Genomic DNA, 24,103 nt, shown 5'->3' on the forward strand with positions numbered 1-24,103 from the left:
CCGACGTCGGTAGTGGCCTCTATCGATGTCGACCCGATTCTTATCCTCGACGACTCGGCGTCAGCCGGCACCGTCTTTGCCTTCGATGGGGCCTATCTGCCCCAGGTTGGATTCGGACCCTTTTTATTAAGAGTACAAATATGGGGATGGATTGGAGGGTTCCCTGGACCCTTATGAATACCAGGATGACCCATCTTTGGACTGGGCTCAGGAATGGGACGATGCCAGTGGTCTGGATACTTCTCCTGATGCTGGCATGCGGTCTCCTTCTACCGTGGATACGGCCGAGGGAGCAACTTATGGTATGGTGGTCAATAGGTCCTTGGTCTTGAGCTTCCCACTGTTGAGGTGCTTCAGCCTGAGGCTTCTACTTCAGAACCCCTTTTGCCATTTAATGAAGCCCTCATCGATGTCCTTTTGGGTACCTGGTCCAAACCTAACACAGGGGCTCCTGTGAATGGGACTATCGCACTCCGCCATCGGCCCGCTCCAAACGACCCTAAATTCACACCACATCTGAGAGTCTTGTTATCCAGGCTTCCTCTTCTTCAGGCGCACTCCCGGACAGGGAATCCAAAAGACTGGAACAGTTTGGCAAGAAGTTATTTTCTTCCTCCAGTCTCGCGCTGCGGTCTGTGAACACTGCATGTCTTTTGGCCTGCTATTCCCACTCTTTGTGGGATACGGTTGCACAAGTCCTGCCGCAGATACCGGAGGAGGCCCATGCTATCATCTCCCAAGCTGTGATCGATGGGAGAGATGCGGCAAAGTTCACAATCCGTTGTGGGCTGGACATCACCGACTCTCTGGGCAGATCGGTTGCTATGACAGTGGCCTTACAACGCCACGCCTGGTTGCGTACTTCTGGTTATTCTGGGAATGTCCAACAGTCACTCATGGACATGCCCTTTGATGGCTCACATCCAAGGATTCCGGGGCTATTGCTCGGTCCCTTGGTCTTTCCTCTGCCCCTCACCCCCCCCTCCACCACAGTCCGCTTTTCGCCCCTTTCATGGCCATGGAAGGGGCTCCCTGTCACGTCCTCCACCCAGCCACCGGTGCCACCCATGCTGTTCAGCCTCTGCGGGATCCCACGTGGCCGTGGGACAGGGAACCAGAGGTCTGCCCAGTTCCCCTCTGCCCCCACTGCAACCTCCAAAGCCTCCTAGTCCATCCCATCACCCCCGTCCAGTTGGTGGCAGGATTCGCCATCACCTGTCCCACTGGGAATACATCACCACGGACAGGTGGGTTTTGCAGATAGTTCGAAAGGGCTGCTCCCTCCCTTTCGAATCTGCTCCATCCAACCCTGCCTCCATCCTTCAGCCACCTTCCAGAGGATCATTTGGCGCTTCTCCGTCAGGAGGTCGCAGCTCTCTTGGCCAAAGGAGCTATAGAAAAGGTCCCTGTGCCCGAAGTAGGGCGTGATTGTTATTCCTGCTACTTTCTGATACCAAAATAGGACAAGGGCTTACATCCTATCCTAGACCTTCGGGACCTAAACTACTTCCTCAAGATGGAGAAATTCAAAATGCTCACCCTGGCTCAGGTTCTGTCTGCCTTGGGCGCAGGACACTGGATGGTAGTGTTGGACTTGCAGGACGCTTATTTCCACATCTCCATCCTGCCTGCCCACAGACGTTACCCATGATTCGTGGTAGGTCACAAGCACTTTCAGTTTACCGTGCTCCCCTTTGTCCTTACCAGCGCCCCTCGGGTGTTCACGAAAGTGAAGGCGGTGGTTGCTGCTCAGGTTAGGGGTCTCAGTCTTCCCCTAACTCGAGGACAGGCTGTTGAAGGCGGACTCGCCCCAGAAAGTCTTCTCCCACCTTCCGACTACGGCGAACCCCCTGCACACGCTGGGGTTCACTATAAACTTCCTGAAGTCACAACTGACTCCTTCTCAGACGCTCCCTTTCATCGGAGCTGTTCTGGACACAGTGCAGTTTTGGGCTTATCCTCCCAAGAGGCGAGTCCAAGACATTCAGGCTATGACTCAGATCTTTCGGCCTCGGTCTTGGATTTCGGTGAGACTGACTCTGAGGCTGCTGGGCCTCATGGCCTCATGGCCTCTTGCATCCTGTTTGTAACACATGCCAGATGGCATATGCGGGCTTTGCAGTGGGACCTGCAGTTCCAGTGGGCGCAGCATCAGGGGAATCTCTCCGACATAGTCCAGATCATGGAGGGGACTGCGAAAGACCTGCAGTGGTGGCTTTCGAATCCGTATTGGTTCCACAGCAGATCCCTCTCCCTTCCCCAACCAGATTTCTCTGTAGTGACAGATGCTTCACTTCTGGGTTGTGGCGGCCACATGGGAGAGGCGGAGATCAGAAGGCTCTGGTCTCCGGCAGAGTCTGGGCTCCATATCAATCTTCTGGAGCGCCGGAAGATCAGGCTTGCGTTGAAAGCATTCCTTCCCTCTCTCAAAGGGAAAGTGGTGCATGTGTTCACGGACAATACAACCGCCATGTGGTACGGCAACAAACGGGGCGGAGTAGAGTCCTGGACCCTTTGTCAGGAGGCACTAAGCCTCTGGACATGGCTGGAACATCAGGGCAAAACCCTGATAGTTCAACATCTGGCGGGTTCCCTCAACGCCAGAGTGGACGAACTCAGCCATCGATGCACAGCCGATCACAAATGACGTCCCCGTCCGGAGGTGGTGCAAAGTCTCTTTCAGCAGTGGGGAGAGCTTGGTTAGATCTGTTCACCTCCTCAGAGAACTCGCAATGTCAGCTGTTTTGCGCGTTGGCGTTTCCAAGGCGGCACTCGCTCAGAGGCGCTTTTCAACTCGAGTGGAACTCCGGCCTCCTTTCTGCCTATACGTCTTCTGCCCAGAGTTCTCAAGATGATCAGGAACGACTGGGCCCAAGTCATTTTGGTGGCTCCGGACTGGGCACGTAGAGTATGGTATCCAGAGCTATTGAGCAGGTCCATCGATCCTCCACTCAGACGGCCTCCTCGGGCGGATCTTCTGTCGCAGCAACAGGGGACGGTTCTTCACCTGAACCTGTACAATCTCTGCCTTCATGCATGGAGATTGAGCGGTGACAGTTGCCGACTTTTGATCTTCCACCCAAAGTCTGCAATGTTATCCTGGCAGCCAGGCATGCCTCAACCAAAACTGTATAAGCCTGTCATTGGAATACATTTGTGGCATGGTGTACCAACAAATCTGTTGATCCCCTTTCTGCCCCTCTGAGTTTCTTCTGTTCATTCTTTATTTGGCCAAGCAGGGCTCTGCTTTGGGCACCCTTAAAAGGTATTTATCTGCCATTTTGACCTTCCTTAGGTTACCTGATCAGCCCTCACTTTTTAAATCTCCTATTGTGAGTAGATTCCTAAAAGGCCTCACCCATTTATTTCCTCCCACTCCATTTACCTCAATCTTGTCCTTACTTATTTGATGTGTACTCCCTTTGAGCCAATGCTTAATAGCCCCTTGCGGCTCCTCACCTTCACAACTGTCTTTCTTGTTGCTATCACCTCTGCTCGCAGGGTGAGTGAGCTTCAGGCCCTTTCCTCAAAACCTCCATACTTGTCTGTACACCCTGCAATGTAGTGTTGAGCACTAAGGCTTCCTTCCTTCCTAAGGTGGTTACACCTTTTCATGTAGGCCAGTCCATCACTTTGCCTACTTTCTACACCCCCCCCCCCCCCCCCCACCCCCCACACACATCCTTCCCATGAGGAGGAGAGACTCCACCGCCTGGACCCAAAAAGAGCATTGATGTTCTACCTCAATCGTACTAAAGATTTCCGGGTGGACGATCAACTCTTTGTTGGGTATGTGGGTGCGAAAAAAGGGAAGGTGGTGCAAAAGCGTACCATCTCTCGATGGGTGCTTCTTTGCATCAAAATGTGCTGATCTTTGGCCAAGAAGCAACCTCCTGAGGGCTTGCGTGCTCATTACACCAGAGCAACTGTTGCTTCCACTGTGGAGTTCCTGTCATGGATATCTGCCAGGCAGCTACGTGGGCGTCCCTGCACACGTTTGCTAAACACTACTGTCTGGACAGTCAGGTCCGTAGGGACGGCTACTTTGGTCGTTTGGTCTTGTATATATTCCACCTTTTGATATGTTGTAGACCTTTGCCATCTTCCTTCAAACTTGTGGATGATTGCCAAAGTAACACAAATTGCCACTCAGCTTTAGCTATGTCAGAGGGTCACAGGTAAGTCTAATGTAGTCTGTCCATTGAGTTCTACGTTTCAGGTGCACTCCTTGGACTGCTCTGCCTCACTACATTTAAGGGGTATACTTGGTGTGCAATTTGAGGTCCATTAGTACGGTGGCCCCCGAAGAGGTAAAAGACTCAAGTTTCACAGTTGGAGCCCAGTAGCTCCTGATTTCCTTGGTACCCCCAAACCAATTCTCACATTGGTTGTGCTTATGGTTTATTCATTATGTTTCTATTGGACTTGGCCCCCTCGGCAGGATCACCCTCAAAAATATTGCTTTCATTCCTCCTGTTTGCTGAACCTGCTTTTGTTGGCTTTTAGAACTCTCTGTGCTTTACCACTGCTAACCAGTTCTGAAGTACTTGTGCAGTCTCCTTTAAACTTGGTAAAATGTGCTTTCATCCAATTGGCATATTTATTTAATATACTTGTAAGTCCTTTGTAAAGTGGTACTACATGTTCCTGCAGCCTGCTATCGCAGCCTATGTATGCAGTTTCAAACTGCCCTTTCGACCTGCCAAATAAATCTTTTGCCAGGCCTAAACCTTCATTTTTTAAAATACATATAAGTCACCACTAGGGTAGGCTCTAAACAGCCCATAGCACAGGGTGCAATGTAATTTAAAAAGTTAGACATACTTGTAAGTTTTATATGTCATGGTAGTGAAAAACTCACTCACAAATTCCTTTATCGCTACTGTGAGGCCTACCTCTCCTGTAGGATAAGACTGGGTACCATATTACATTTAATACGTGATGCCTTTTGTTACGGAGCTGTAGGAAAGTGCCCTCTTTTTGGCATGTTACCACCAATTTTTGCATGATGTCAGTGTGTTTGACTGCTAACCAGGACCCCAGTGCTTATGCTCTCTCTCCACTCAATTTGTCACTACATACTGGTAACCCAAATTGGCATAGTGGTGCCCCCTTAAGTTCCTAGTATAAGGTACTGAGGGCCTTGGGGTTCTGTGAGATCCCTATGGGCTGCAGCATTACTTTTGCCACCCATAGGGAGTCAATGCAAAGGCTTCTACAGGACTGCCATTGCAGCCTGTGTAAAATGGTGCATGCACCCTTTCACAGCCATTTATACTGCACTAGGTCACTTATAAGTCACCTATATGTCAGACCTTCCAACCCTGAAGGCTGGGTGCAAAGTACCTGTTTGTTAGGGCACCCCTGCACTAGCAGAGGTGCCCCCACGTCTTACAGGACCATTTTCCCAGACTTCGTGAGTGTGGGAATGCTATTTTACGCGTGCACTGGACATAGGTCAATACCTATGTCCAGCTTCACAATGGTAACTCTGAATATGGCCATATAAGGTGTCTAACATCTGGGAATTGTACCCCAATACTGGTTCTAGTATTGGTTTTACAATTCCATGCAGTCTTGGGGCTCCACTGTGGCCCCCCAGTACTGCCATACCAGCCTTCTGAGGTTTTCAAGGCAGACCCAGCTGCTGCCACCTCACAGACAGGTTTCTGCCCTCCAGTTGCTTGAGCAGCTCAAGCCCAGGAAGGCAGAACAAAGCATTTCCTTTGGGATGGGGGTGTTACAGCCTCTCCCTTTGGAAATAGGTCTTATAGGAATGAGATGGATAGCCTCCCAGAGCCTCCGGAAATTATTTGAAGGGCACAGATGGTGCCCTCCTTGCATAATCCAGTCTACACCAGTTCAAGGACCCATAGTCCCTACTCTGACGCAAAACTGGACAAAGGAAAGGGTAGTGACCACTCGCCTGTCCTTCACCACCCAGGGTTGGTGCCCAGAGTTCCTCCAGAGTGCCCCTGGGTTTTGCCATCTTGGATTCCAAGGTGGTGGGGCACTCTGGGAGCATCTGAGTGGCCAGTGCCAGCAGGTGACGTCATAGCCCTCCCCTGATAGGTGCTTACCTGTGTAGCTGACCAATCCCTCTTTCAGGGCCATTTAGGATCTCTCGCCTGGGTAGTTCCTCGGATTTGGATTGCAAGACTCCAGCAGGAATCCTCTGCATCCTTTACTTCACCTTCTACCAACAAAACTGCATCTGGACCCTCCAGGAACTCTACATACTGCAACAAAGAAGAAAAGACGACTTCTGCTACATTGTATCTTCAGCTCCTGCCAACAACTGCAACTGTTTCCAGGTCGTGCATCCTCCGAGGACTGCCTGTCTTCAGCCTGCACCAGAAGAACTAAGGAATCTCTCTTGAAATGGAGTCACTTCCCTGCTTCAGCAGGCACCCCTCTGCAGCGACGACCAGTTGCGTGGGTCCCCTCTCCTGACGAAGTGCATGGATCCAGCAACACGGGTGGTGGACTGAAGTTGTCCCCGACAGTCCTAAGGTCCAGCTGTCCAACTTTTGTGGAGGTAAGAGCTTGCCTCCCCACGCAAGACAGTACCCCCTTGCACTGCGTGATTTGCAGTTGCCAAGGCTTGTGTGCAACCTTTCACAAAGTTCTTTGTGCAGAGCACAGCTCTGCCCCCCCCCGCACTCCTTCCTGCGACGCACGGCATCCTGAGTGGTTCTCTCGCGGTGTGGGATCCCTTTGTGTTGTGCTGCGTGGGCCTCCATTTGCACCTTCCTTGTCCCTGTGCTGTGCGACTCCTGTGAGTGCTGCCTGGTCTTCTGAGGGCTCTCTGAGTTGCTGAGTGCCCCCTCTGCCTCCCCCTCCTTGGTAGAGGTAACCAGGTCCCCCTGGATCCTGGGCAGCACCATTTTCCACTAACCATGAGCTTTGTGTGTGCCAAGGCTTATTGGCAGATTCCAGCGACGCAAACCAGACTGCAGTCATCTATCCGGCATGGAACATCATCTGCACCAACCAGGAACCCCCATCCGTCTTCTTGGGTGCAGTACTGCCTGTTCTTCTTTACCGGTGGCTCTTCTTTTGCACCTTCATCCGAGTTAGCAGGGGCTCCTGTTCTCCCTGGATTCTTCTGTGTGTCTTGGATTTGGTCCCCTTCTTCCACAGGACTTCAAGTCCAGGAATTCATCGTTGGTGTCTTGCAGTCTCTTCTGGTTCTTGCATTATCTTCTATCACAACTTCTTGTGTGTTCTAGGAAACTTACTGTGATTTACTCCTGTTTTCCTTGGCTCTGGGGTAGGCTCTTGTACTTACTTTTGGTGTTTTCTCACACTCCCAGCGCCACTCTAAAGACTTGTGAGAAAGTAGCCTCTTTCTAGCCTTGTTACCCCCACTTTTGGCCTGTTTGTGAGTGTATGTCAGGGTGTTTTCACTGTCTCACTGGGATCCTGCCAGCCAGGGCCCAGTGCTCATAGTGAAAACCCTATGTTTTCAGTATGTTTGTTATGTGTCACTGGGACCCTGCTAGTCAGGACCCCAGTGCTCATAAGTTTGTGGCCTATATGTATGTGTTCCCTGTGTGGTGCCTAACTGTCTCACTGAGGCTCTGCTAATCAGAACCTCAGTGGTTATGCTCTCTCATTTCTTTCAAATTGTCACTAACAGGCTAGTGACCAATTTTACCAATTTACATTGGCTTACTGGAACACCCTTATAATTCCCTAGTATATGGTACTGAGGTACCCAGGGTATTGGGGTTCCAGGAGATCCCTATGGGCTGCAGCATTTCTTTTGCCACCCATAGGGAGCTCTGACAATTCTTACACAGGCCTGCCACTGCAGCCTGAGTGAAATAACGTCCACGTTATTTCACAGCCATTTTACACTGCACTTAAGTAACTTATAAGTCACCTATATGTCTAACCTTTACCTGGTAAAGGTTAGGTGCAAAGTTACTTAGTGTGTGGGCACCCTGGCACTAGCCAAGGTGCCCCCACATTGTTCAGAGCCAATTCCCTGAACTTTGTGAGTGCGGGGACACCATTACACGCGTGCACTACATATAGGTCACTACCTATATGTAGCTTCACAATGGTAACTCCGAATATGGCCATATAACATGTCTATGATCATGGAATTGCCCCCTCTATACCATCCTGGCATAGTTGGCACAATCCCATGATCCCAGTGGTCTGTAGCACAGACCCTGGTACTGCCAAACTGCCCTTCCTGGGGTTTCACTGCAGCTGCTGCTGCTGCCAGCCCCTCAGACAGGCAGCTGCCCTCCTGGGGTCCAGCCAGGCCTGGCCCAGGATGGCAGAACAAAGGACTTCCTCTGAGAGAGGGTGTGACACCCTCTCCCTTTGGAAAATGGTGTGAAGGCAGGGGAGGAGTAGCCTCCCTCAGCCTCTGGAAATGCTTTCTTGGGCACAGATGTGCCCAATTCTGCACAAGCCAGTCTACACCGGTTCAGGGACCCCTTAGCCCTGCTCTGGCACGAAACTGGACAAAGGAAAGGGGAGTGACCACTCCCCTGACCTGTACCTCCCCTGGGAGGTGCCCAGAGCTCCTCCAGTGTGCTCCAGACCTCTGCCATCTTGGAAACAGAGGTGCTGCTGGCACACTGGACTGCTCTGAGTGGCCAGTGCCACCAGGTGACGTCAGAGACTCCTTGTGATAGGCTCCTTCAGGTGTTGCTAGCCTATCCTCTCTCCTAAGTAGCCAAACCCTCTTTTCTGGCTATTTAGGGTCTCTGTCTCTTGGGATTCTTTAGATAACGAATGCAAGAGCTCATCCGAGTTCCTCTGCATCTCTCTCTTCACCTTCTGCCAAGGAATCGACTGCTGACCGCGCTGGAAGCCTGCAAACCTGCAACATAGTAGCGAAGACGACTACTGCAACTCTGTAACGCTGATCCTGCCGCCTTCTCGACTGTTTTCCTGGTGGTGCATGCTGTGGGGGTAGTCTGCCTCCTCTGCACTAGAAGCTCCGAAGAAATCTCCTGTGGGTCGACGTAATCTTCCCCCTGCAACCGCAGGCACCAAAAAGCTGCATTACCGGTCCCTTGGGTCTCCTCTCAGCACGACGAGTGAGGTCCCTCGAATCCAGCAACTCTGTCCAAGTGACTCCCACAGTCCAGTGACTCTTCAGTCCAAGTTTGGTGGAGGTAAGTCCTTGCCTCACCTCGCTAGACTGCATTGCTGGGAACCGCGACTTTTGCAGCTACTCCGGCCTCCGTGCACTTCCGGCGGAAATCCTTAGTGCACAGTCCAGCCTGGGTCCACGGCACTCTAACCTGCATTGCACGACCTCCTAAGTTGTTCTCCGGCGACGTGGGACTTCTTTGTGCGACTTCGGGTGAGCACCGTTTCACGCATCCTCGTAGTGCCTGTTTCTGGCACTTCTCCGGGTGCTACCTGCTGCTAAGAGGGCTCCTTGTCTTGCTCGACGTCCCCTCTACCTCCTGGTCCAATTTGCGACCTCCTGGTCCCTCCTGGGCCACAGCAGCATCCAAAAACGCTAACCACACGATTTGCACTTAGCAAGGCTTGTTGGCGTTCTTTCAGCGGGAAAACACTTCTGCACGACTCTACAAGGCGAGAGGGATCCGTCCTCTAAAGGGGAAGTCTCTAGCCCTTTGCGTTCCTGCAGAAACCGCAGCTTCTTCAGTCCAGTCGAAGCTTCTTTGCACCCGCAGCTGGCATTTCCTGGGCATCTGCCCATCTCCGACTTGCTTGTGACTTTTGGACTTGGTCCCCTTGTTCCACAGGTACCCCAGATTGGAAATCCAGCGTTGTTGCATTGTTGGTTTGTGTCTTTCCTGCATTATTCCTCTAACACGACTTCTTTGTCTTTAGGGGAACTTTAGTGCACTTTGCACTCACTTTTCAGGGTCTTGGGGTGGGCTATTTTTCTAACCCTCACTATTTTCTAATAGTCCCAGCGACCCTCTACAAGGTCACATAGGTTTGGGGTCCATTCGTAGTTCGCATTCCACTTCTGGAGTATATGGTTTGTGTTGCCCCTATCCCTATGTGTCCCCATTGCATCCTATTGTAACTATACATTGTTTGCACTGTTTTCTAAGACTATACTGCATATTTTTGCTATTGTGTATATATATCTTGTGTATATTTCCTATCCTCTCACTGAGGGTACACTCTGAGATACTTTGGCATATTGTCATAAAAATAAAGTACCTTTATTTTTAGTATAACTGTGTATTGTGTTTTCTTATGATATTGTGCTTATGACACTAAGTGGTACTGTAGCAGCTTCACACGTCTCCTAGTTCAGCCTAAGCTGCTCTGCTAAGCTACCATTATCTATCAGCCTAAGCTGCTAGACACCCTATACACTAATAAGGGATAACTGGGCCTGGTGCAAGGTGCAAGTACCCCTAGGTACTCACTACAAGCCAGTCCAGCCTCCTACATTGGTTGTGCAGCGGTGGGATAAGTGCTTTGAGACTACTTACCACTCTTGTCATTGTACTTTTCATAAGAGAAAAATATACAAAACAAGTTCAGTGTATATACACATTGCCAAAAAGTTTTGCATTTCCTCTTTTCACTCTTTTCTAAGTGCTGAAAAGTACTTCTAACTTTCTAAAAAGTGCTAAAAAGTTTAAAAAGTTTTTTTCTCTGTCTTTCTAAAAGCTCTGACAAACTTTTTTCTCTTTTTCTATCACTTTAACTCTCTCTAAAAATGTCTGGCACAGGCCAAAATGTTGATCTGTCCAAACTTGCATATGATCACCTTAGCTGGAAAGGAGCAAGGAGTCTCTGCATAGAGAGAGGTTTGAGTGTAGGGAAGAATCCTTCCTTGGAATTGTTACTTAACATGCTTAGAGAACAAGATAAGGCAAGAAGTGCCCCATCTGTTGAAAAGGTAGCTAATGGTTCCCAATCTGATCCAGGGACTCCCCCAGGAAAAGATTCAGGAAAGAAACTTCCTAGCCTGCCCATTACTAGACAGTCTAGCATAGTTGGTAATGATGATGGGTCACACCATACAAATAGTGTTGTCTCACATCATAGCAAAAGCATTTACTCACACCACAGTGGTACTGATGTTTCTGTTAGCCAAGCTGTTAGGGTGTCCTCTGTAAGGGACAGGTCTCCTTCTGTCCATTCTCACCATACTTCTGTTTCAAGGCATGTCCCTCCCACCCACCCTGATGACAGATTGTTAGAAAGGGAGCTCAATAGATTGAGAGTGGAACAAACCAGACTGAAGCTCAAGAAGCAACAGCTGGATTTGGATAGACAGACTTTAGAAGTAGAGTAGGAGAGACAGAAACTGGGTTTAGAAACCCATGGTGGCAGCAGCAGTATTCCCCATAGTCATCCTGCAAAAGAGCATGATTCCAGGAATCTGCATAAGATAGTTCCCCCTTATAAGGAGGGGGATGACATTAACAAGTGGTTTGCTGCACTTGAGAGGGCCTGTGCTGTACAGGATGTCCCTCAAAGGCAGTGGGCTGCTATCCTATGGCTATCATTTAGTGGAAAAGGTAGGGATAGGCTCCTTACTGTAAAAGAAAATGAAGCTAATGATTACAAAGTTCTTAAGAATGCACTCCTGGATGGTTATGGCTTAACCACTGAACAATACAGGATAAAGTTCAGAGAGACCAAAAAGGAGTCTTCACAAGACTGGGTTGATTTCATTGACCATTCAGTGAAGGCCTTGGAGGGGTGGTTACATGGCAGTAAAGTTACTGATTATGACAGCCTGTATAACTTGATCCTGAGAGAGCATATTCTTAATAATTGTGTGTCTGATTTGTTGCACCAGTACTTGGTGGACTCTGATCTGACCTCTCCCCAAGAATTGGGAAAGAAGGCAGACAAATGGGTCAGAACAAGAGTGAACAGAAAAGTTCATACAGGGGGTGACAAAGAGAACACTAAGAAGAAAGATGGTGAAAAATCTCAAGATAAGCATGGGGATAAGGGTAAAACCATAGATCCCACTTCAAATCTTAAACACTCTTCAGAGGGTGGGGATAAAACTAATTCTTCCTCTTCTTCTCAACCTGCACACATTAAAAAGCCTTGGTGCTTTGTGTGTAAAAACAGAGGCCATAGGCCAGGGGATAAGTCCTGTCCAGGTAAACCCCCTGAGCCTACCACCACTAATACATCAAGCTCTAGTGCCCCTAGCAGTAGTGGTACTAGTGGTGGGACTGCTGGCAACAGTCAAGCAAAGGGTGTAGTTGGGTTCACTGATGGGTCCATCATAGAAACTGGGGTAGTCAGTCCCAAGACCGTTTCTGTCACACCTAGTGGCATTGGCCTTGCCACACTGGCTGCTTGTCCCCTTACAATGGATAAGTACAAGCAGACAGTTTCAATAAATGGTGTTGAGGCCTTGGCCTACAGGGACACAGGTGCCAGTATCACTTTGGTGACTGAAAACCTAGTGCACCCTGATCAACACATCATTGGACAACAGTATAAGATTATTGATGTCCATAACTCCACTAAATATCTTCCCTTAGCTATAATTCAGTTTAGTTGGGGTGGAGTTACTGGCCCTAAGCAGGTGGTGGTATCCCCTAGCTTACCTGTAGACTGTCTCTTAGGTAATGACCTAGAGGCCTCAGGTTGGGCTGATGTAGAGTTTTATGCCCATGCAGCCATGCTGGGCATCCCAGAGGAATTGTTCCCTCTCATTTCTACTGAAATGAAAAAGCAAAGGAGAGAAGGCCTGAAAACTCAGGATCCCTCTCCATCAACAGGTAAAAAGGGTATCACAGTATCCCCTAACCATCCTACCATTCAGGATACCATTCCTGTGGTGGGAGAAACCTCTCCTGGGGTGGCACCTGTTCCAAGGGAATCATCAGCTGGCAAAGCTGGACTCCCTGAGGTAGAAGTACCTCTCTGTGGGATAACTAACATTGGTGACAAAAAGAGCACCATTTTAGTTAACATGGAGCATCCCTCCAACCCTCCCAGAGAAACTTTAGTGCAGAAACTCTACACTGCCTCACAACACTTAGGACAGCATCCCTGCCCTAGTGTGGAGCTCATAGGACAGCATCCCTGCCCTGCTCCAACTCAAGAGAAACAGCATCCCTGTTCTCTCTTCCAGCCATATGGACAAAGTTTTTGCCCAGCTATGGCTTTACTGAGACAGCATCCCTGTCTGGCATTTCCATCATTACAAATAGGTTCAGTGGATAATTCCCACGGCTCTAAACTAAAACTTACTGATAGAAACTCTGAAAATACATCTTCACATTGTTGCTTAGCTAAAAAACTTCAAACAGGGTGGTTTACATCCCCACAGGGAAGTAACCATATAGTGGATGATAAAGGGAGTAACCAGTCTATTGCAGAGCTACTCTCTACTTATCACCACTTAGACAATAAAGTCTCAACTGGCCAAGGTTAGCCTTATTGTCCTTCGTTTGGGGGGGGTTGTGTGAGAAAGTAGCCTCTTTCTAGCCTTGTTACCCCCACTTTTGGCCTGTTTGTGAGTGTGTCAGGGTGTTTTCACTGTCTCACTGGGATCCTGCCAGCCAGGGCCCAGTGCTCATAGTGAAAACCCTATGTTTTCAGTATGTTTGTTATGTGTCACTGGGACCCTGCTAGTCAGGACCCCAGTGCTCATAAGTTTGTGGCCTATATGTATGTGTTCCCTGTGTGGTGCCTAACTATCTCACTGAGGCTCTGCTAATCAGAACCTCAGTGGTTATGATCTCTCATTTCTTTCAAATTGTCACTAACAGGCTAGTGACCAATTTTACCAATTTACATTGGCTTACTGGAACACCCTTATAATTCCCTAGTATATGGTACTGAGGTACCCAGGGTATTGGGGTTCCAGGAGATCCCTATGGGCTGCAGCATTTCTTTTGCCACCCATAGGGAGCTCTGACAATTTTTGCACAGGCCTGCCACTGCAGCCTGAGTGAAATAACGTCCACGTTATTTCACAGCCATTTTACACTGCACTTAAGTAACTTATAAGTCACCTATATGTCTAACCTTTACCTAGTAAAGGTTAGGTGCAAAGTTACTTAGTGTGTGGGCACCCTGGCACTAGCCAAGGTGCCCCCACATTGTTCAGAGCCAATTCCCTGAACTTTGTGAGTGCGGGGACACCATTACACGCGTGCACTACATATAGGTCACTACCTATATGTAGCTTCACAATGGTAACTCCGAATATGGCCATATAACATGTCTATGATCATGGAATTGCCCCCTCTATACCATCCTGGCATAGTTGGCACAATCCCATGATCCCAGTGGTCTGTAGCACAGACCCTGGTACTGCCAAACTGCCCTTCCTGGGGTTTCACTGCAGCTGCTGCTGCTGCCAGCCCCTCAGACAGGCAGCTGCCCTCCTGGGGTCCAGCCAGGCCTTGCCCAGGATGGCAGAACAAAGGACTTCCTCTGAGAGAGGGTGTGACACCCTCTCCCTTTGGAAAATGGTGTGAAGGCAGGGGAGGAGTAGCCTCCCCCAGCCTCTGGAAATGCTTTCTTGGGCACAGATGTGCCCAATTCTGCATAAGTCAGTCTACACCGGTTCAGGGACCCCTTAGCCCTGCTCTGGCGCGAAACTGGACAAAGGAAAGGGGAGTGACCACTCCCCTGACCTGTACCTCCCCTGGGAGGTGCCCAGAGCTCCTCCAGTGTGCTCCAGACCTCTGCCATCTTGGAAACAGAGGTGCTGCTGGCACACTGGACTGCTCTGAGTGGCCAGTGCCACCAGGTGACGTCAGAGACTCCTTGTGATAGGCTCCTTCAGGTGTTGCTAACCTATCCTCTCTCCTAAGTAGCCAAACCCTCTTTTCTGGCTATTTAGGGTCTCTGTCTCTTGGGATTCTTTAGATAACGAATGCAAGAGCTCATCCGAGTTCCTCTGCATCTCTCTCTTCACCTTCTGCCAAGGAATCGACTGCTGACCGCGCTGGAAGCCTGCAAACCTGCAACATAGTAGCGAAGACGACTACTGCAACTCTGTAACGCTGATCCTGCCGCCTTCTCGACTGTTTTCCTGGTGGTGCATGCTGTGGGGGTAGTCTGCCTCCTCTCTGCACTAGAAGCTCCGAAGAAATCTCCTGTGGGTCGACGGAATCTTCCCCCTGCAACCGCAGGCACCAAAAAGCTGCATTACCGGTCCCTTGGGTCTCCTCTCAGCACGACGAGCGAGGTCCCTCGAATCCAGCAACTCTGTCCAAGGGACTCCCACAGTCCAGTGACTCTTCAGTCCAAGTTTGGTGGAGGTAAGTCCTTGCCTCACCTCGCTAGACTGCATTGCTGGGAACCGCGACTTTTGCAGCTACTCCGGCCTCCGTGCACTTCCGGCAGAAATCCTTTGTGCACAGTCCAGCCTGGGTCCACGGCACTCTAACCTGCATTGCACGACCTCCTAAGTTGTTCTCCGGCGACGTGGGACTTCTTTGTGCGACTTCGGGTGAGCACTGTTTCACGCATCCTCGTAGTGCCTGTTTCTGGCACTTCTCCGGGTGCTACCTGCTGCTAAGAGGGCTCCTTGTCTTGCTCGACGTCCCCTCTACCTCCTGGTCCAATTTGCGACCTCCTGGTCCCTCCTGGGCCACAGCAGCATCCAAAAACGCTAACCACACGATTTGCACTTAGCAAGGCTTGTTGGCGTTCTTTCGGCGGGAAAACACTTCTGCACGACTCTACAAGGCGAGAGGGATCCGTCCTCTAAAGGGGAAGTCTCTAGCCCTTTGCGTTCCTGCAGAAACCGCAGCTTCTTCAGTCCAGTCGAAGCTTCTTTGCACCCGCAGCTGGCATTTCCTGGGCATCTGCCCATCTCCGACTTGCTTGTGACTTTTGGACTTGATCCCCTTGTTCCACAGGTACCCCAGATTGGAAATCCAGCGTTGTTGCATTTTTGGTTTGTGTCGTTCCTGCATTATTCCTCTAACACGACTTCTTTGTCTTTAGGGGAACTTTAGTGCACTTTGCACTCACTTTTCAGGGTCTTGGGGTGGGCTATTTTTCTAACCCTCACTATTTTCTAATAGTCCCAGCGACCCTCTACAAGGTCACATAGGTTTGGGGTCCATTCGTAGTTCGCATTCCACTTCTGGAGTATATGGTTTGTGTTGCCCCTATCCCTATGTGTCCCCATTGCATCCTATTGTAACTATACATTGTTTGCACTGTTTTCTAAGACTATACTGCATATTTTTGCTATTGTGTATATATATCTTGTGTATATTTCCTATCCTCTCACTGAGGGTACACTCTGAGATACTTTGGCATATTGTCATAAAAATAAAGTACCTTTATTTTTAGTATAACTGTGTATTGTGTTTTCTTATGATATTGTGCATATGACACTAAGTGGTACTGTAGTAGCTTCACACGTCTCCTAGTTCAGCCTAAGCTGCTCTGCTAAGCTACCATTATCTATCAGCCTAAGCTGCTAGACACCCTATACACTAATAAGGGATAACTGGGCCTTGTGCAAGGTGCAAGTACCCCTAGGTACTCACTACAAGCCAGTCCAGCCTCCTACAAGACTACACTTGCCTAGGTGGGAAACCGACTTTCGCATTCCACTATTTTAGTATATGGTTTGTGTTCCCCCTAGGCCCATTGCAATGTATTGTACTGTTTTTACAGCTATTACTGCATTCTAATGTGTATATACTGTTAATATTACTTACCTTCTAAGGGAGTATAGTCTCTAAACTATTTTTGGCATTTGTGTCTCCAAAATAAAGTACCTTTATTTGTGTAACATTTAATATTTTTTTTCATGTGTGTAAGTACCCTGTGACTACGGTGGTATTGCATGAGCTTTTCATGTCTCCTAGATAGGCCTTGGCTGCTCAGCTACAGCTACCCCTAGACAGCCTGACTTCTAGACACTGACTACCTTTCACTAATAAGGGATAACTGGACCTGGTATAGGGTGTAAATACCTTTGGTACCCACTATAAACCAGGTCAGCCTCCTACAGGAACAGGTAGGAATACCATGTGTTAGTGTCTGAGGAACTGTAATTTAGGACCCTTTTTAATTGTAAAGTCGGATTTTAAGTCACAATTCTGAAAATGCCACTTTTAGAAAATTGGCTTGTTCTTTTCCTAACCATTTGGTGCCTGCAGCCTGTTTCCTGGGTCACATGATTAGGCATAGTTTAGTTGGCAGTTGGCTTTTGTGTATTCCACCAGACAGCGTCACAGTAGAGGGTCTGGGTGTTGGCAGGATGGGCCATCCTGGATTGTTGGGGACGGGGAGGGGCAGAGCTGTCACCTACCACACTTGCACTTCAAAGGCAGTGGCCCAGCACATTCACAAAGGGTTTCACATTAGCCTTTTGTGCCTCCAGATAGACTGGGACAAAGGCACGGGAGCAGGAAATCCCAGACACCTCTGTTGGGTGGGAGACTCCGGAAGCTTCTCACACTTCAAAGTGGGTACCCGGCATAAAATGGGGACCCTTGAGACGCACTCTTTAGTACGCCCCAGGACCTGTGGATACTACAGAAGGATGGCCTGCTGCTTGACACCTGCTCTGCTAGCTAAGAAAGAAGACTGGACCTGTCGCCTTCATCCTAGGCCTAGTGACTCCAAGGTTCAGCTGACTGACCTCTTGTTCGGAACTACACGGACATAACAAGCTCTAGAGGCCTCTGACCTGCAACTGGAACTGCCTGAGCCCTGCTGGCCTCTGCAAGAGTGAGTCCCTGATCCCCAAGAAGCACCCCCCAAGGTCCGGCGTCAGAGTGCCCTTATCTGGCTCAAAAAGGGTGAAAGCCTGACATTTTGGGTTCTTGGCGCCAGTTTGCGCCAAGGTATTGCTGTCCGGGCCAACTGCCAATGCAAAGCTCCTACGAACTTGAATCTTTGCGCTACAGTGAACTCTAGTGACAACCTGCAGCACAAGATCTGCACTTTGCACTACAGCATCACCAGCCTGCCGTGACTGGCAGTGCAAATCTCCAGCAACGACTGTCCACGGTGCTGGACAGGATCTTTGTGGTACTGCTACGACCATCCACGACAGCTGCACTATTCTGCGTGTTACAGTAGTGACCATCTGTAAGAAGTTGGCTCTGTATATACTATTTCAAAGTAAAAAATAGTGTGCACAGAGTCCAAGGGTTCCCCTTTGAGGTAAGATAGTGACAAAAGTAGATAATTCTAATGCTCTATTTTGTGGTAGTGTGGTCGAGTAGTAGGCTTATCAGAGGGTAGTGTTACGCTTTTGTTCTACACACACAGGTAATAAATGAGGAACACACTCTCAGACTTAATCCAGGCCAATAGGTTTTTATATTGAAAAATATCTTTTCTTAGTTTATTTTAAGAACCACAGGTTCAAGAATTACAGTTAATACTTTAAATGTAAGTTATTTCACTCAGATACTTTAGGAACTTTGAATGAAAACAATATCATGTACAGTCTTTGTGAAAATGGCAATAAGCTATTTTCAAAGTGGACACTGCAAAAATCAACAGTTCCTGGGGGAGGTAAGTAAAGGTTAGATTAGGAGGTAAGTAAAACACTTACAAGTCTCAGTTTTGGGGCATAGGCAGCCCACCGTTGGGGGTTCAAGGCAACCCCAAAGTTACCACACCAGCAGCTCAGGGCCGGTCAGGTGCAGAGGTCAAAGAGGTGCCCAAAACACGTAGGTGCCTATGGAGAACAGGGGTGCTCCGGTTCCAGTCTGCCAGCAGGTAAGTACCTGCATCCTCGCAGGGCAGACCAGGGGGCTTTTGTAGAGCACTGGGGGGGGACACAAGTAGGCACACAAAACACACCCGCAGAGGCACAGGGTCAGCCGGGTGCAGTGTGTAAAACAGGCGTCGGGTTTCAGTTAGGAAACAATGAAGGGACCCGGGGGTCACTCTAGCGGTGCAGGCAGGCACAGGGAGGGCTTCTCGGGACAGCCACCACCTGGGCTAGGCAGAGGGTCGCCTGGGGGTCACTCCTGCGTCGAAGTTCGGTTCCTTCAGGTCCTGGGGGCTGTGGGTGCAGTGTTGTTTCCAGGCGTCGGGTCCCTTGTTACAGGCAGTCGTGGTCAGGGGGAGCCTCTGGATTCTCTCTGCAGGCGTTGCTGTGGGGGCTCACGGGGTTTGTCTCTGGTTGCTCACGACTCGCAGTCGCCAGGGAGTCCTCCCTGAGGTGTTGGTTTTCTGCAGGTTGAGCCGGGGGTGTCGGGTGCTGAGTGTAGAGTCTCACTCTTCCGGCGAGAAACGTGAAGTCTTTGGAAGTTGCTTCTTTGTTGCAAAGAAGTAGCTGGTTTTGAACAGGGCCGCTGTTCACAGGAGTTTCTCGGTCCTGTACTCCAGAGCAGTCCTCTGAGGCTTCAGAGGTCGCTGGTCCCTGTTGGATGCGTCGCTGGAGCAGGTTTTCGAAGTTGGAGACAGGCCGGTAGGGCTGGGGCCAAATCAGTTGTCGTCTTCCTCCTTCTCTGCAGGCTTGTAGGTCAGCAGTCCTTCTTCTTTCTTCAGGTTGCAGGAATATGATTTCCTGGGATCTGGGAAGCCCCTAAATACTGAACTTAGGGATGTGTTTAGGTCTGGGAGGGCAGTAGCCAATGGCTACTGTCCTTGAGGGTGGCTACACCCTCTTTGTGCCTCCTCCCTGTGGGGAGGGGGCACATCACTAATCCTATTAGGGGAATCCTCCAAACTCAAGATGGAGGATTTCTCAAGGCAGGGGTCACCTCAGCTGAGGACACCTTAGGGGCTGTCCTGACTGGTGGGTGACTACTCCTTGTTTTTCTCATTATCTCTTCCAGCCTTGCCGCCAAAAGTGGGGGCAGTGGCCGGAGGGGCAGGCATCTCCACTAGCTGGGATGCCCTGGGGCGCTGTAACAAAAGGGGTGGGCCTTTGAGGCTCACCGCCAGGTGTCACAGTTCCTGCAGGGGGAGGTGAGAAGCACCTCCACCCAGTACAGGATTTATTCCTGGCTGCAGAGTGACAAAGGCACTCTCCCCATGTGGCCAGCAACATGTCTGGTGTGTGGCAGGCTGGCAGGAACTGGTCAGCCTACACTAGAAGTCAGGAGGTAATCAGGGGGCATCTCTAAGATGCCCTCTGGGTGTATGTTACAATAAATTGCACACTGGCATCAGTGTGCATTTATTGTGCTGAGAAGTTTGACACCAAACTTCCAAGTTTTCAGTGTAGCCATTATGGAACTGTGGAGTTTGTGTTTGACAAACTCCCAGACCATATACTCTTATGGCTACCCTGCACTTACAATGTCTAAGGTTTTGCTTAGACACTGTAGGGGCATAGTGCTCATGCACATATGCCCTCACCTGTGGTATAGCGCACCCTGCCTTAGGGCTGTAAGGCCTGCTAGAGGGGTGACTTATCCATTCCACAAGCAGTGTGAGGTTGGCATGGCACTCTGAGGGGAGTGCCTTGTCGACTTAGCCATTTTCTCCCCACCAGCACACACAAGCTGTGAGGCAGTGTGCATGTGCTGAGTGAGGGGTCCCTAGGGTGGCATAAGACATGCTGCAGCCCTTAGAGACCTTCCCTGGCATCAGGGCCCTTGGTATCAGGGGTACCAGTTACCAGGGGCTTACCTGAGTGCCAGGGTTGTGCCAGTTGTGGAGACAAAGGTACAGTTTAGGGAAAGAACAGTGGTGCTGGGGCCTGGTTAGCAGGGTCCCAGCACACTTTCAAATCATAACTTAGCATCAGCAAAGGCAAAAAGTTAGAGGGTAACCATGTTATGGAGGCATTTCCTTACACCATCCCTGCCACTCTCACTGCCCCTTGCACCCACCTCCACTGTGAATGGAAATCTTTGAGCTGAAATGTAAAAGATACATTTTTCAGCTGGACTAACCTGGGCCTTGCTAACGGCCCGCGCTCCATCGCTGTCTGCTTGAACTTATAACTTTCACCTCGTCTTTAACGACCAGATAATCACGAGTGCCGCTTTGTGCTTTTAGAAGCTATACTTAGCTGAAATTTTGAAGTTGCATATTTCATCTTCTACTGATGAATTTTTGTTCTTCTGATGCCAATTTTAAAATGTTTACTCTGTTTCTAGATTGGTATGGAATTTTTTGTGTGTTATATTTTCACTTTATTGCTGTTTCTGTTCTGCATAAATACTTTACACATTGCCTCTAAGTTAAGCCTGATTGCTTTTGTGCCGAGCTACCACAGGAATAAGCACAAGTTAATTTAGTGACTTTTGTGTCAAAGATTGTGGCTGCTGTTAGAGTAGGGTTTTACTCCTCCCTCAACCAGAAACCCAATTTCTCACAGTTTTTCAATTCTGTCTGATGTGGTGCATTTCGTTCATGCCAGATGATCTACTGAAAGACCTAGAAACAGTTTTTCTTATTTGAAGATTATTAGGGTTATTTGTTATATTGTTTGTTTCAGATAACTCATTTTACAAAGTGTGCATTTCTTTATAACTGTAGTTAGAAATACCACTTTCCTTTGTGGTAACAAGATCTCATAATTACAACAAAACTTAGATTGGTAGAAAATGTATCACTGGTTACCCTTTTAATTAGTTTTTTCTTTTGACAGAGTGGCTCAGGAATAGCGTTTGTCATGGCATCTCTTCATTATCACAATCTTCTTCAAAGAAGCACTATGGGATCATTCTGTGTGTAAGCATTTCATGTTTTCTGATAGTTGAGAACTGCACTTTACTTGATAAAAGTGTTATTTTATTTTTATATTCAAACCATATTTGTTTTTTGTTACATGTACCACATGTATCCTCTGTACTTCGTTTCCACAAACACAACCCAGTATGGACCATCATACATCTGTGGGAAGGAAATACATTTGTTTAAGAATGAGCTCTGGAATCGGTGCATGTTATCAATGCAAAAGCCATTGGCTTACCTGTTAACCCTATCACAGAACCTTAGGCTGCCCATACCCAGTTGGATGCTGATCTCACATGACCTCAAGTAAACCGCAACACAACAAAATGTCCGCACATCAACAACCAAGCCCATCATCCTCTCCATTAGCAAGGTAGTTGCAGAGGTCATCTTATCTAAGCTGCTCCACAAGAAAAATGATCTATGCAGGAGCAGAATAAAATGCTGGTCTAAGCATGCTTCGTCACTTTACCCAGCAAAACCGGTGGTCATCTTGAGACCTTGCCATCCTCACACCTGATTTATGTTATGTGGTTGCAAGCACACGGAACAGATGAGAAAGCTATGCAGATATGGAGCTAACCTTATCAACCTCATGATTAAATCATGATTTACAAGCTCCAATTAATAGCTGAGCACTCCTTCATAAAGATCTCCACATGTGTCCCACTAGCCTTGCATAATGGCAAGTATCTGGAGACGTTGGCTTAACTTCACCTAACTGAGGCTAGAGTTACTTGCCTTCATCACCATCCCTCATCAAAAGGTCCCCCTTGATTTACCCACCCAGGCACCAAAATGAATGGGAAGTCCTCTTTGGTCTTGCTAAAGCATGGAAATTGCTAAGGGCCAGACCCTCTACCCCTCTCAGTCTACTGTAATGTGTAAACAAAAGGTGATGGATGGAATACTTAAACGCTTCTACGTAGTGTCTCCCAGGCCATTTGTCCCCACTATGCCACTGCAGAAATATGATAATCATCCTTGATCGATCTCTAAGAACAGTCCAGGCCAAATCCTTATGATGTGCTCTTTTTGAATGGAAAGACAAGCAACCCCAGGGTTAGCAGGTTTTGTGGCACAGTAAACTATGGCACCCACATTTGGGTATCCACTTAGAACCCAGAGTAATTACTAGTGGGAGAGAGTAATTTAAACATTCCCCCATCACCTTTTGGTTTTTTTCTAAATAAGACTGAGCAGGCAGAAAGGCAAAGTTAAATAGTTTGACTTTCTCTCCGAATCCTGGTTTAAGACATGATAGTCTATATTTTCCCACTACGATCTTGGTTGTTAATTACGTAGACCTGTTTCTGGAACCTGTACGTATCATGCAACTAACTGCAGTTTCTAAAAGGGAGACTGTTTTCTGCTGCCTGTTGGCCTATGCTGTTGTTTTTGGACATGATACCTGACTTATAACACAGAAACCTACAAGAAATACTATTACCTTCTATCTGATAGACACTTCTAGCTACAGATTCCTTACCTTTGAATTTCCCCAGGCGTCAAGACTGGATACAGAAGATTTTTCATGAACAGTACCCCTGTGCTGGTAGGCAGCATTGATCGTGTCTATGTGGTGACTGCGTACGTGCCAGAAGTGATGTCCGCATCACATATATAGTAGGCACCACCTTAGCGTGCTGACGACAGTTCTTTTCTTTCTATGCCAGTTAGTGCTGATGCAGAGAAGAGCTACTGCCCCCCCTGTTGTTTTTTTATAGGATTTTTTCACTGTTTTGTCGAGTTTTTTTTTTTTTTTTAGGTTTTACCTCCTGGTGTGTCAAGGATGTCTTTGAGGAAGCCTGGTTTTAAACTGTGCGGTGCCTGTCAGCTTGCCATGTTGGTTACGGACCCACACCTCGTGTGTCTATGGTGTCTGGAGCGTGACTACGACTCCAAGTTGTGCTTAGACTTCCGGGCCATGGTGCCGAAGGCTATGAAGGACTGGTTCCTAAAGGTGCAAGCGACCCAGCTTGCGACTCAGCTGAGGTGTTGATCGAGAGGAAGGTCCCAGGACAACTCCAGAAAACCCAAGTCCTCTTCGGCCCAACTGAAGTCATCAGTACACACAGGTGAGAGGCACAAAAAGAACAAGAAGTTGAAGGGTGCTTTGACTTATCCTCGGCCGACGCGAAGGAACATCTGTGTTCGAGACACTGCTCTTGGGAGCCTGCACCATGGGTGATTCCTCGCTTCTCTGGGAACCGGCGTGACCTCCACTCAACTCAAGCAGTTTTACTAGGCCATGCGCCTTGTCTTTCAGCGGGTCGACCCCTCTGGAGCACCTTCGCCCCAGTGAGAATGTCTGGCTATTCTCTGGGGATGGGTGGGGGAGGCATCTGGTTCCATGCTTCTGGCCCCCATGGATCTGGTTATGGATCCGGACCGGCACCTGTTGTGTCAAGTCGACCTTCCCTGACGTCAGTGCTCCCTGTGCCCACTGGTGATGCCAGCCTCATTTGGATCCCCGAATCGGAGCTGGAATGGAGTCCACCATGTCCGCTGCCTACGGGACACG

At 48.9% G+C, this 24,103-nt stretch overlaps 1 protein-coding gene across 3 annotated transcripts in view; it reads left to right on the top strand.

Annotated features, from left to right (window-relative positions):
• Nucleotides 1–24,103, top strand: part of FBXO15 (F-box protein 15) — a 330,998-nt gene that overhangs the window by 200,184 nt on the left and 106,711 nt on the right. For all 3 annotated transcript variants that reach the window (XM_069219882.1, XM_069219881.1, XM_069219883.1), the window contains one exon: nt 21,494–21,576. In XM_069219882.1, coding sequence (XP_069075983.1) covers nt 21,494–21,576 — 83 coding nt within the window. The remainder of the gene's footprint in view (nt 1–21,493; nt 21,577–24,103) is intronic.

The sequence above is a fragment of the Pleurodeles waltl genome, chromosome 2_2 (genome assembly GCF_031143425.1).
Source record: "Pleurodeles waltl isolate 20211129_DDA chromosome 2_2, aPleWal1.hap1.20221129, whole genome shotgun sequence".
In the NCBI taxonomy this organism is placed as follows: Eukaryota; Metazoa; Chordata; class Amphibia; order Caudata; family Salamandridae; genus Pleurodeles; species Pleurodeles waltl.